We start from the raw sequence: 13,856 nt of genomic DNA, 5'->3' as shown, positions 1-13,856 counted from the left end.
AAGATCAGAAATGCCAATTTATAGAGTTTTCTGGTTGGTAAAGTGCCAGATAACACAGATTTTACTGTAAATGGTTATTTAAAAAGTTTCCAAAGTTAAATCAAAACCAGGGAGAAAAAGTCATATTTGACCCTACAGAAAAATCAGTTGAGATAATACATTAAGGGAAAATAGCTCATCAGAGACCAAAAATCTTTAACTAGACAGCAAGATTTAAATATGAAAAGTAATTTGAAATATAATCATAGTGAGAGGCTTTGGGGAAAATCTCCATTTGAAGATGTATCTCTGTGTTATGCACATTTTAATTTGATGCTTTCATCCATTCCATATGGATTATTGTAATATGTTGATTCAGTTTATGTTTTTTACTATGCTTCACGCTTCAAATATTGGATTGAGTATCTCTGAACTGTAGCTGCAACTTTACCAAGATGCCAACCTTTTAAAAGGAGAATTGATTTTCTCAAGGGTGGAGCTATAGCCTGATAGACTTCAATAAGGAACACTAAAACAGGTTAATTCTTTCTTTAATCCTCCACATGATAAACAAGGGGAGCTCCTAAATGGGAAACTGAGTGATACACAGTGGAGATGCTGAGTGGAAAATCATCAAGTGAAACAAAATTGCCTTATAAATGTAAGCAGATATAATGCACATCAGTAGAAATAAACCTGACTAGAAAGAGTGGCCTAGAATTTCAAACTTAACCACCTCTAGGCTTCTAAAGCCATGTTTAGGCAAGTGGCCTCATTTTCAAAAGTGCTGCTCATTGACAGCATTTCAAACCATGTATTAGAACTTTTAAAAAAATAAAGGTTACTTCAATATAAATAACCAAAATGACATATCTAAGTTTTATTTTATAGCACATGAGGCCTGGAAGAGACTGGGATAGGCAAACTGGTATAAATTGGCATATGACTTTTGATTTCAACGAGACTATCAAGTTTACATCAACTGAGAATCTGGCCTATGGCCCCGTCTGACTCAGATATAACTCTACTGAAAATCCCGCAAGGTAAGTGCCAATCTGACCTAGGGAGAAATTAATTCCTGACCCCACATATAATGATCAATTAGCCTCTGAGCATGTGAGCAATAACCAGCCAGCCAAGCACCTGAGAGAGAGAGAATTTTCCATGCCACTTCAGAGCCCTGGCCCTCCCCATCCTATGTACCATCTCTAGCTGTGACCATTCCTCATTCTTCTGAGGAAGGAGATTAAAGGAAACCCAACAGAATACACTGGGGGAGGGGAGTGGGAGATAAAATCCATTCCTGACCCCTGGAGATGGCTAGATGAAACCCCAAAGTATGAGCTTTTAGGACATATGACATAAACCAAAAGTGAACTCCAGCACTGTTGAGCCTTGTCCCCCCCTTACCACCACAAGCAATCCCATCATACAATCACACTCATAAATTTGTCCAGCTCTCTCTTAAAACAAAATAAATTGTTTTCCCTCACAACTCCCATTAGGAGGCTGTTCCAGAATCTCATCCTTCTGATGGTTAGAAACCTTCTTCTAATAGTCAGCCTGAATTTGTTCGTGGCTAGTTTATACCTAGTTTTGCTAGTGCCAGAATTCTCCTTGAACTTTAATAGCTCTTCACCCTCCCTGCTATTTACCCAACTGATGTACTTATAGAAAGCAATCATATCCCCTCTCAGATGCCTTTTTGCTAGACTAAACAAGCCAACTCGTCTCCTCTCTAAGACAGACCCTTTATTCCCCTTATCATCCAATAAGCTGTTCTCTGCACCTGTTTCATTTTGAATTTGCCTTTCTTGAACACAGGTGATGCAACTGTAAACAGTATTCCAAATTAAGTCTTACCAGTGCCTTGTTCAATGGCATTAATACTGCTCCGTACTGGAAATGACTCACTTGATACATCCTAGGATCGCATTTGCCTTTTTCACAGATGCTTCACATTGGTGGGTCATAGTCATTCTGGGATCAACCCACACAACCAGGTCTCTCTCCTCCTTTGTTGCTTCCAACTGACAAGACCCAGCTTGTAGTAGAAATTCTTATTATTAGACCCTAAGGGTATGTCTACACCCAGCCGCTAATTCGGCGGCTAGCAATCGAAGTTCTGGGTTCGACTTATCGCGTCTTGTCTGGACGTGATAAGTCGAACCAGGAAGTGCTCACCGTCGACTGTGGTACTCCAGCTAGACGAGAGGAATACCGCGGAGTCGACGGGGGAGCCTGCCTGCCGCGTGTGGACCGAGGTAAGTTCGAACTAAGGTACTTCGAACTTCAGCTACATTATTCACGTAGCTGAAGTTGTGTACCTTAGTTCGATTTGGGGGTTTAGTGTAGACCAAGCCTAAGTGTTTGAACTTGCACTTCGTACTATTGAATTTCATCCCATTTCTGTCATGGGAGTCTTCAAGGTCATCCAGCTCTTCCTGTCTAATATTCTGATCTTCCTCTGTACTGACAATGCTTCCCAACTTTGTATCATCAGCAAATTTTATTAGCACACTCCTGTTTGTGGCAAGGTAGTGAACAATAATATTGAATAAGATTGGTCCCAAGATTGATCCTTGAGGAGCTCCACTAGCAATCTCCTTCTAGTCCAATAATTCACTTTTTAGCACAACCTGTTGCTTCCTCCCCTTTAGCCAGTTCCTTATCCACCTTACAATGCTTGTACTGATCCTCTTCTTTCCTAATTTAACTAATAATTTCCCACATGGTACCATGTCAAATGCTTTACTGAAGTTCAAGTACGTAAATGTGGGTTAATCACACAATCTTAGACTGTGTTGTAAACAACATTAATACATATTTAAGGGCAAACGGAAGTCTGAGGCATAAAACCTCTGAATAAATATGGTACTTCACCAGTCAAGTTAAAACAATGTTCTTTTAATGCCAATCCTGTTTCATGGTATAGTAGAAATAGAAATGTAGATAATCTGTAAATAGGTTTCATTTCTGATCCTTACAAGTCCGGCATTTGAAATGTTCCAAAGATGCTATTATGAAAACATTTGTAACGGAACATACTGCAATCAAGAGCCAAACCTCCACAGTTTGGTATCAAACAGAGGTTTGTGAGAATTAGTGGCAAGACTGGTAATAGGATTGTGACGGTGCACTCCAGATGATGTTATGAAAATATGCTAATGAGTGTGAATATAATGTAACTGGAATATGCTTCATGCAAAAGGTCTCTTGTAAGGTATCATTACAAAGCTTATAATCTACTGCAGGCCTGCACAACTCATAAAGCGGCGAGGGCTATTCCAAAGAAAACAGCTGAGAGCCGAAACCCCCGAGCGCCACCAACCCCCACCCCCAGCGCCACCCACCCCACGGAAACAACCCCCAAAGCGCCGCCGAACCCCCCCCCCCCAGCACCACCTGCCCCGCGGAAACAAACCCTCCTTCCCCAGCGCCGCCCCACCGAAACAGCGGTATTGAACCTCAGTAATTTGTTATAGTGGGCCCCTAAAGTAGTATAATTAAGGTAAAAGAAAATGTCTTTTTGCTAGAAGTAGAATAAGATCTTCCCCCCACTTTGTAATCAATTGCCCTGTTGAATGAATGAGGTGTGAATGAGGATGGTGTGGAAGGCAGGCACCTCCAGACAGCTGCAACCCTTGGAGAGGGCAGGGCCAGCTCTAAGATTTTTGCCGCCCCAAGCAAAAAAAATGGTGCCCCCCCCCCTTTTTTTGTGCTCCTCTGCCCCCAGCCCTGCCCCAACTCAACCCCTTCCCCAAATCCCCAGCCCCGCCTCCTCCCCCGGCATGCCGCATTCCCCGTCCCCCATTGCTTCCTGCGGGCCCCCGGCGACCTCCCGCCCTAGCTCACCTCCACTCCGCCTGCTCCCCCAGGCGTGCCGCCGCTCCACTTCTCCCCACTCCCTCTCAGGCGAGGGAGGGCGGAGAAGCGGAGCAGTGGCATGTTCAGGGGATCAGGTGGAGCAGAGGTGAGCTAGGGTGGGGGGGCACAGGAAGTAATGGAGGGTAGAAGAACCGCTCCCTGTTTCAGCTCACCTCCGCTCCTCTGGGAGAGGGGATGGGAGCCAGACCAGATCAGCCCCCCTCCCCTGGCTCACCTCCTCAGCCCCCCTCTCCCAGCTCACCTACTCACCCGGCCACTGCACACCTGCTCACTCGCCTCCTCAGCCTCCCACCCCCCCGGCTTGCCTACTCACTCCCCACCACTGCCTGCCCGCTTGCCTACTCAGCCCCCCTCCTTCACCTGCTGCTTGCCTACTCACCCCCCCGTGGGCCGCACAGTGAGCCCACGCGGGCCGCATGTTGTGCAGGCCTGACTGAGTGTGGTCATCCTAATTGTATAAATGTATCATTCTTGTATCTGAAACTAGAAATATGAACTATAACTCTGAGGTTCTATTGTAGTTACGCAAAGTGTGGGCCATTAATGGTGGATTAGAATCTTAATGGCTCCCATCAACTAGGACAAATTGACTGTAGATGGCTCTGTTTTACTTGTAAGTCTTCCTGTATACGTGTGTGCTGGCAAGTGGGCAATGAAGTCTTACAGTGACATGTGATCATGTCACTTGAACTGGAATCCATCTTTAACCTGGTGCTTTTCCATTTAGAAGGAGGGGTGGGAACCCAGAGAGGGACAAAGATATATAAGGGAGTGGAACAGAACAAAGGAGGCTGCAATCATGAGAAATCCCCTAGCTACCACCTGAGCTGGAACAAGGACTGTATCAGGGGAAAGGATTGTGCCCAGACTAGAAAGGCATCCAGTCTGTAATAGAAGCTTATTGAAACATCTCTGAGGGTGAGATTTTTATCTGTGTTCAGTTTTCTTACTGTACTAGGTTTAGAGTTGTGTGTTTTATTTTATTTTGCTTGGTAATTCACTTTGTTCTGTCTCCTATTACTTGGAACCACTTAAATCCTACTTTCAGTGTTTAATAAAATCACTTTTTACTTATTAATTAACTCAGAGTATGTATTAATACCTGGGGGGACAAACAGCTGTGCGTCTCTCTCTATCAATATTATAGAGGGCGAACAATTTATGAGTTTCCCCTGTATAAGCTTTATACAGGGTAAAACAGATTTATTTGGGGTTTGAACCCCATTGGGAGCTGGGTATCTGAGTGTTGGAGACAGGAGCACTTCATAAGCTGTTTTCAGTTAAGTCTGCAGCTTGTGGGGGACGTGGTTCAGTCTTGGATCTGTGTTTGCAGCAGGCAAGCGTGTCTGGCTCAAACAAGGGAAGGTTCTGACGTCCCAAGCTGGCAGGGAAAACAGGCTCAGAGGTAGTCTAGGCACATCAGGTGGCATTCCCAAAGGGGTTTCTGTGATCCAGCCCGTCACAAGGATATTGAGCCCTTCACCTTCAGATTGCTGCTTCAAATCTAGCCCTGATGGTAGTAGTGAAAATAATTGTTTTAAGCCAACAGCTGTTTGGTGGGTTTAGTAGAGCTGGTGGAATACTTTAAAAAAGCTGATTCATTAATAATGTTTTATTAAACTTGTGTAGTTCAATTTACTATGATTCATAGACTCACATTATTCATCGTTTGTGAATCAAGTTTCATGCCTTTTAGCACAATGTTTTTTCATACCAGAAGCTGGTTCTTCATTATTCACTATTCCCCTATTCAACAAGCTTTAGTCATCCAACAGGGAGCAGAAACAATATTTAGGTGACTGACCACACAATGTGAATAGTAAAGAGCCAAAGAGAACAGCTGTCAAATAATCCATATGTTGAACATTATTCATCAAAACTATTCAGCAAATACTTACAAAGAACAAATACATTCAAAGAAAAATGAAGACGGAGTCATGAATTGCTTGCTAGTCAAAAAAAGGCTAAATTCTTAAGAATATTATAGATACAGAACAGTCCATCTCTAACCATTAGTTCTCAGATTGTAGTCCATGGAGTGCCCATGGTTTGCAGAACCCTTATTAGGGATGAACAGAACAAAATGTTTTTCAAAAACAAGAAAGGAGTGTATTATAGCACACCTTCACCTCTATGGCACTCCCTCGCGCCTGGATATGGCATTGCAGGGGATTTTGCTTCTAGTGCCCTCAGTGGCCATTTTCTCAGCCCTCTGAGGGCCTGTCTTTCTCTGGGTCTTCTGTGGCCAATTAGACCTCATCAAAGGCTTTCTGAAAGACCAAGTACATCATACCCACTGGATTGTCCTTGTCCACATGCTTGTCAATACCCTGAAAGAATTCTAATAGATTGATGAAGCATCATTTCCCTTTATAAAAGCCATGTTGACTCTACCCCAACATACCGTGTTTAGTTATGTGTCTGATAATTCTGTTCTTTACTATAGTTTCAATCAATTTGCTTGGTACTGAAGTTAGGTTTACCAGCTTGTAATTGCCAGAATTGCCTCTGGAGCCTTATTTAAAATCGACATTACAGTACCTACCCTCCAGTCATCTGGTATGGAGGCTGATTTAAGAGATAGGTTACATACCACAGTTAGTCATAGGAGTCAGCTAACTGTATCCATGAAACAGCATCTCTCTCCGCTAACTGTATACACAATTCAATAAGGTGAAATAACTGTTATTTCACCTTATTGGATTGTGTATATCAAACCGCTACCCTACCAGTGGACCTGATCTTGCCTGGCTTTGAGCACTTCTCTCATCTGTGCCTACCACCGTACTGTCTTTCAAGTATTCTCAGGTCCCATGAAATCAATGACTAAGTCCCCAGTGGACATAACATACAGTAGGGATTGGATGCAAGTGTGATCTACTGGAAGCTGATGGCACTCAGCAACTTTGCAAGAGATGCTCAAACCCTCATTTGCATGGCTGCAAGACTGAGTCTTAAGGACCCGATCCTGAAAATTGCTAAGCACCTTAACTTCCAAAGGGAGCTCAGTATCTCCCAAGATCAGGTTACAATCTTGGCTCAGTGTCCTAGATCACCACAAAATCTGTCAAATAATAGCCTTCTGTTCTCAATTGCTGAAAATTTCCTTGTGTGAACCTCAGAAATCTACCATTTTGCTGGCACTTCTGTGCTTTATAGTTTGCCTTCCTTAATGAAGTTCAACAGCTCTGTAGAGCAAGAGGCTGTGTGGGGATCTGGGGGAGCTGACAGTGGCCTAACAGGCTGTGGAATCTGTTAAAAGCACATGGAGGTTTGCAATAGAAGGTACCTGAATAGCTGAGAGCCAAGATCCACTAGGCAGAGGGCAGTAGTCTACATGGAGAAGGATGGTCTGGAAAAGATGGGTCTATATAGATGGCTTTGAAAGGGATGGTCATCGAGGGAATCTCTGGAGACCAGTGTGGGGTTGGAGGCGGGAAATCTTTCATATTTAAAGTGGTTTGACAATCAAAGCCATATTGTTTTCCTCTTTAAAAGGGAATCTTTAACAGGTTATCTGCGAATACCATGGCTTTCTCAATATTAATAAAACTTCTGTGATCAAATTAGACAGGAATATGTAAATTGCTTTTCTATACATTTTTCATTGTCATCATTGTATTTTTAACTGATTCCTTTACGTCTTGATGCATTTACAGTTGATTCAGGCACTCTTGAAGTAATCATAGTTTCCAGAAACTGCCTGTTATACACCAACATTTCTCAATCCACATAACTAATGTATTTAGCCTGGAAGTAACTATTTCCTAAAGCAGTTTTTCTACCCTCATTCACTAGTAATAAGTATTCTCATTTGTAAAAAATTTGTTTAGTTTGTTATTTTACTCCAAAATGAAACTGCACTATAAATGTACAATAGAGCCACAGGATAATGTACTTCATGGTAACGCACTTTTAGGCTATGTACGCACTACAGCTTAAGTTATGTTGCTCAGAGATGTGAATAAACCACCCCCTGAGCGATGTAAGTTACACTGGCCTAAGCGCTGGTATGGACAGCGCTATGTTGGAGGGTTCTCCCACCAACATAGCTACGGCCACTCACAGGGGCTAAAGGACTTAAGTCAATGGGAGAGCTCTCGCCCATCGGCTTAAGCATTTGAACTACCAGTGTTACAGCGGCGCAGCTGCACCATTGTAAGCTCTCTAGTGTAGCCAGCCGCAGCCTTACTCTGAACTACTTTGGAACACATACTTGCTTTCTCTCCCCCTTCACCCATTTTTAAAATATATACCTCCTACACATGGACAGATCCAGAGTTATGGGATAGTCCTATTGAATTTAATAGAGATAACATCAATGGTATAGAAATGTAAATGTAAAAGCTTACAGAATTTAATTAATAGAGAATGATAGGTTTTTCTGAACCATCTTATAAATTGTTTAGCAGTGCTATAATTTTCTATTAAATTCTATAAGAATGGTTGAAAAAGCCTAGAGAAAGATTACCTTTTTCGATAGGATTTAGCCATAAGAGCAGGCCCAGCTAAACTGCATGGATAGAGATAGGTAGTCTCTGTGGCCCTCTCCTCCATTAAATATGACGGTAGCTGTGGCTATATGTTCTAGAATTCTACAGATCACATTTAACCTGAAAATGCCTCGCCTTGGCTACCCTTGCCATAAAAGTCACTCTCAGTGTTCTGAACTGACCAGTTGTAGAGAGGAAATAATTGTTTTGGGGATTCCCAATGAAGTGACTAATCCTGCTATCATTGATATCAGTTGCAGAACTCACATTCATTTGATTGGGAATGGGATCAGGATTGTAGTGCGTGGGTAGGCAATGCTTTGGCATAGGAAGAGGAGCCTCCATCTGATGCCTTTGAAGGGCTGAGTGGGATTATAGAACATTATTGGGACAGGTTAGGACATCTGAATCCACCAAGTTCATATAGATTGTGTTACTGCCACAACTACTAACACACATGAACATTCATATGGCTGATCTCTGTGTGATCTCTCTTCCCATTCTAATTTTGCTTTTGCAACAACATACAAAACAGCTTCTTCATGGCTGTATGGTGTATCTTAACATGGTGACATGATAAGAAGAGATAAATGTAAACACTTAGGCATGGTATAGCCGTGATATTATATCAAAAGGATGTAATACTCAGGACTCCATTAATGCAAGTAATATAGATAATTTTAAGAACTTCTCAGTATTGTTTCAAAGAAATTCCCGGTAATTTTGGTATGTTGAAGAAATGAGCAGAGAAGAATTAACCAGAGAAGACCAGCAAGAAAGAGGAGAAAAAGTATATTTCCGAGCCCAAATTACAATATAAAATTCAAACTTTTGTCACTAATTTCAGTGGGAGGACTAGGCCATGCAGTTATACCCTGGGCCCATACTGTACATACAATATTGGTAAGTTATGAATTTTGGGGGGAAAAGGCTGGTTGGCATCTTTTAATATTGCTGAAATAAACTGGGCTTAGAATGCTTCTTCTAGTGGAAAATAACTATTTTCTGAAAAGGAGGGACAATCCCTGGCATGTACAAAATCAGAGATATTACCAAAAACTGGTGATAACTGAGAATCAGGGGGCCATGACTAAAGTATTCGCCATTCAATGAAGAAAGTTACAGACTTACACAAATGTGGTTTTGTGTAACCACTCTAAATTTGCCAGTATTCCATACAATTTTCAGAATGAAAGAAGAATTCTGAGTGAGAGTTACCTGCTCAGATGTCAATAGTAATACGTTAGTTTTTCATTTCTTTTAATCATGGAAGCTGTAACTTGTATTTCTTGGGCTTTCCACACACACTGTTTAAATTTAATGTATAGTGGAATTAGGCAGCTTCTTTCTTTAAATATCATGCTCTCATGTGTATTCACTTGGGAAACATGGCAATTTTTACTTGTAAGTTTGGCAGTTATGTTGGCGAGAGTGAGCAATTTGTTTAGATCATGCCAGAGCGTGTGACTAAAGATATTTAAGTATGCTCCATCAGATACAATTTGCCTTTGTATTTTAAAAAATATAAATAATAATTAATAACTTTGTTAGATGTGCTCAGTTCTCAGATCCCAGGTTGAGTTTGCAGGACTGGCAGTTTAAAATAAAGTATTCCTTCTCTGTAACATGACCATCTGTGATAAAGCATTTGCAGATCAAATTAAGACTTCCATGACACCTGCACAGCCCCAGTGCTTTTTATTAGCTGGTATAATTGATTGGAACTTGCTAAATAATTTCTGTGAATGAGACACAGGAAGGCATAGCGTCCGGCTCACTCTCTCTAGGCTGTGTTAACAAGAGTAAAAAGCAGTAAAACCTATCTTTTTTTCACCGAAGTGGCTCTGAATACACATAGGGAACAAGTCTGTTGAGTAAGATGTTATTTTTACATAATCACTTTTTCAGAAAAACCTCACATAAAAATTAAAGGTTAGCTTTAAATTAGATGCTGGCTCTAGTGAAACTCCAACCCTAAAGATAATAAAACCTCAGCAGGACACAATGATGTATTGGGGGAAGGGGAGGGAGAAAATCACAAGAGAAAGAAAGGATATTTCCCTTTTGCAAAAAAATTAACATCTCTTCACCTTCTGTATACTGACACTTTATTGTCAATTAAACTGACTTTTAAAAGATTCACCTGGAAGAATAATTTATCCTCAAGCTGCATATACTTGACTTCCTAGATACCAAATCAGTTAATGTAACCTAATTTACAGAGGAAACTTAATGCACATGGATGGGTATTATAAATTTTCACACAAATGTAACCATTAACATGTATGCATCTAGAAGCATTATTGGGTTATCTCCAGTTTCCATCTCTGCACAATCATCTACATAAATTTCAACCAAAAATTATGTGCTTGATGGAGGAATTGCTGGGTGATATTCTATGGCCTATATTATGTGAGAGATCAGATTAGATTATCATTGAGTTCCTTCTGGTTTTATAATCTATGTACATACCAATATAACACCAAAGATAAGGAAGAAAAATCTAAACAGCAAAATATATCATATGAGACAATGTTCTAAGGGCATGAAACACATTGGACCGGAACCACAGCTGCTGTAAACTGATCAACTTCTGTGGAGTAGAGCATCACCCCCATTGTGTTTATTGCAACAGTAAATCAAATGACATTTGGGAAATGTAAATGTATCTTAAATGTGTCAGCAGGTTGTGCAGCCATCTCATCCTTTCAGCACTTGAATGTAATTAAATTACTAATATCGTACCTTCCGGAGAGGTTTGAGCTTGGTCTCCATTATAAAGTCATACTTGCAGAGTTCACAACAGCGTGTATCTGAGCTTTTAATCCACTGGTGCAGGCAGGCCTGATGAACAAAGCGTAGGGTCCCTGTACAGCGACATGGTGTGATGAGGGGGCTTTCATCATCTCCCTCACAGTGACAGATCCTGACAGGGAGGACAGCAACAGATAGTAAGGGAGCTTTCCAAGGAGCAAAGCAAAAACACTGGTTTATTTACACTGCTTTTCATTCTCAGATTTGACATTCATAAGACTCAAGGTATGTGACCTTTTAGATTAGAGCCCAGAAATGCATTCCTCATTCCCTTCTGACACTTTGAATTTGCTGTGTGATATAGAGATGAATCAGTAGAAATTATACTCATTTCCCTCCCCCCTCCCAGCTTTTGTATGACAAAACCTTTAGGGCCTAGTTCTGTCACCTTACTCATGCTGAGTAAGTAGTATCTCACTCTGTGAGTAGTCCCAGTGATATTCTCAGCAAGGATGACAGAATCAGACCCCAAGTTAAACAGGCAAAGTATGAAAGGTATAGAAAGCCTACCCTGAAAATGGTCTAAGGGGTAAGGGAGACAGACAGGTGGATATCTTTAGGATTCATACAGTCCCCTTGGGAGAGGGTGAGAAGGGATTGGAAGAGTCACAGCCCTGTCTGTTCTCCATTCGTTTCTGCCCCTTTTGAGGTAGGTAGCTGCACTATCTGGAAGCACAAAGACTACAGCGGCAGCCAGCCTGGCTATGCCTACACTGCAGCTGGGAGCGAGCTTCCTAGGCAAGACAGACAAATTCATGCTAGTGGGGCTTGAGGTAGTGTGCTAAAAATAGCACGATAGAAACTGCAGCTCCAGCAGAGACTTGCATAGCTACCTGAGCTCACACTCAGAGCATCGGGTGAGTTTGAGAATCCAAGCTGCTATTTTTAGCACACTACCTCAAGCCCCACTAGCTTGAGTCTGTCTACCCATCCTGGGAGGCTCCTTCCCAGCTGCACTGTAGATGTTGTGGGTGTTGTGTGTGCACCTTGTGGGGACTAGTCCTAGACTGAGTCCTAGCTGGTAATGGGATACAGAGCTTTTTTTTACATTTGGATCTCTGTTTCAAATGTATTTGGAGTCAGTAGTGTCCTAAAGGTACTATTATTTGATGTCTTTTCTGTGACCTACATCAAATGACTTGGTGATCTTAGTCAGTTCTTAGTAAACATCTGTCCACATTAAAAACTAAACCAAAAACCACAATAATCAGAACTGGTACTTACTGACACCTTTGTTGACAGTGTCTCTAGAAAGGTTAAGAATTGTTCTGCAGGTGAACAGAGGACTTTGCTGTAGGACTGTTCATTAAAAAGAAGTTAAATTTCAACAACACTCTCAAAAGCTAAATGGACGTCCTAAATGGCAAACTGAAAAAAATAAAAAGCCACAAGCAATGCATCAAAACCCAAACCACATCAACCTCAAAATAGAGAAGTGGTAACCACGGCACTTAGTCCTTCAGAGGCACATGAAGCTTGCAACAGGCAATTAAAATGTAGAAAAGGAACACTTTGTAACTCTTCTGCAAATTCTGTCGCTTATGTGAGAAAACCTAAAGAAAAACTTTTGCCGCAATATACAGACAACTATGTCCAGTCTGTTCCCTATGGGACTGTCAAGCTGGATTTGTTTTACACAGGGAAGGGGCGTCATATCCATCAGGATACATGAGCACTTGACATGAATCATGAGAAGGGCTAGCAAAGTCTTGCAAATATGTTGCTATAACTATTGACTACAACAGTAGCAAATACACTACCTAGTCTATTGCCAGAAGAAAGAGGAAATTTGAAAGACAAGTAAGAGTTGATTTATGCCAAAAGTGCCATTGAAAAAACTCAACTCCCTTCCGTTTCTTTCAAAGGCCTGGCCCACAGCCATGAGAAAATTAGTCTACAAAAATGAAAAAGCAGAACAGAATCAGTCTTCCAGATGTACAGCCAGAAATGAAAACACAACTTAAAAAGAAAACAGTACATGAAATTGAGAACTGTCCACACAGTTGGTTCAGTTGGTGATCTGATAATGGTGCCTAGGCACTACTCAAAGATACAAATCTTCACTCATGGGCACCATTTTAGGTTTTTGTACATGTCCAGGCAAATTCACATTCTACAAAAAAATCCATCCGTGTTCCAACCTTTGGGGGGAGGGATAGCTCAGTGGTTTGAGCATTGGCCTGCTAAACCCAGGGTTGAGAGTTCAATCCTTGAGGGGGCCATTTAGGAATCTGGGGCAAAAATCTGTCTGGGGATTGGTCCTGCTTTGAACAAGGGGTTGGACTAGATGACCTCCTGAGGTCCTTTCCAACCCTGATATTCTATGATTCTAGCCCAGCCAAACTTGACAAATTGAAGCCTCAGCTATTGTGTCCTCACTGTACACTGAATTTTTACTCAAAATCTCCCTTAAATGGGATTAATATTTTTTTAAAAAATGAATAAATAGCTATTTTGATACAGCACACACATTCCCAAGAGTTGATTAAAGTTTTGTGAATGCAGTTATGATCTTACCTTTTTGCTAATGGTAATCTGTAAGTCTTACTCTTTGCCAGTTTAGATAAAAGTTTCATCTCTGTCTGAAACATTACATAAAAAAGCAACATCACTTTCTTTTTAAATTAAAACCATTTTCCAAAGGGAAAATACAAGGCTTTGCTCATTTTAATTCCAGTTACA

The 13,856-nt window shown here is 41.3% G+C and overlaps 1 protein-coding gene across 3 annotated transcripts in view; it reads right to left on the bottom strand.

Annotated features, from left to right (window-relative positions):
* MARCHF1 (membrane associated ring-CH-type finger 1) overlaps positions 1-13,856 on the bottom strand; it is a 234,781-nt gene that overhangs the window by 29,944 nt on the left and 190,981 nt on the right. For all 3 annotated transcript variants that reach the window (XM_054030754.1, XM_054030751.1, XM_054030753.1), the window contains one exon: positions 11,106-11,286. In XM_054030754.1, the coding sequence (XP_053886729.1) occupies positions 11,106-11,286 (181 nt within the window). The remainder of the gene's footprint in view (positions 1-11,105; positions 11,287-13,856) is intronic.

This window comes from Malaclemys terrapin, chromosome 5, assembly GCF_027887155.1.
Source record: "Malaclemys terrapin pileata isolate rMalTer1 chromosome 5, rMalTer1.hap1, whole genome shotgun sequence".
Taxonomy (NCBI): Eukaryota; Metazoa; Chordata; order Testudines; family Emydidae; genus Malaclemys; species Malaclemys terrapin.
This window is presented reverse-complemented; position numbering and strand designations above follow the sequence as displayed.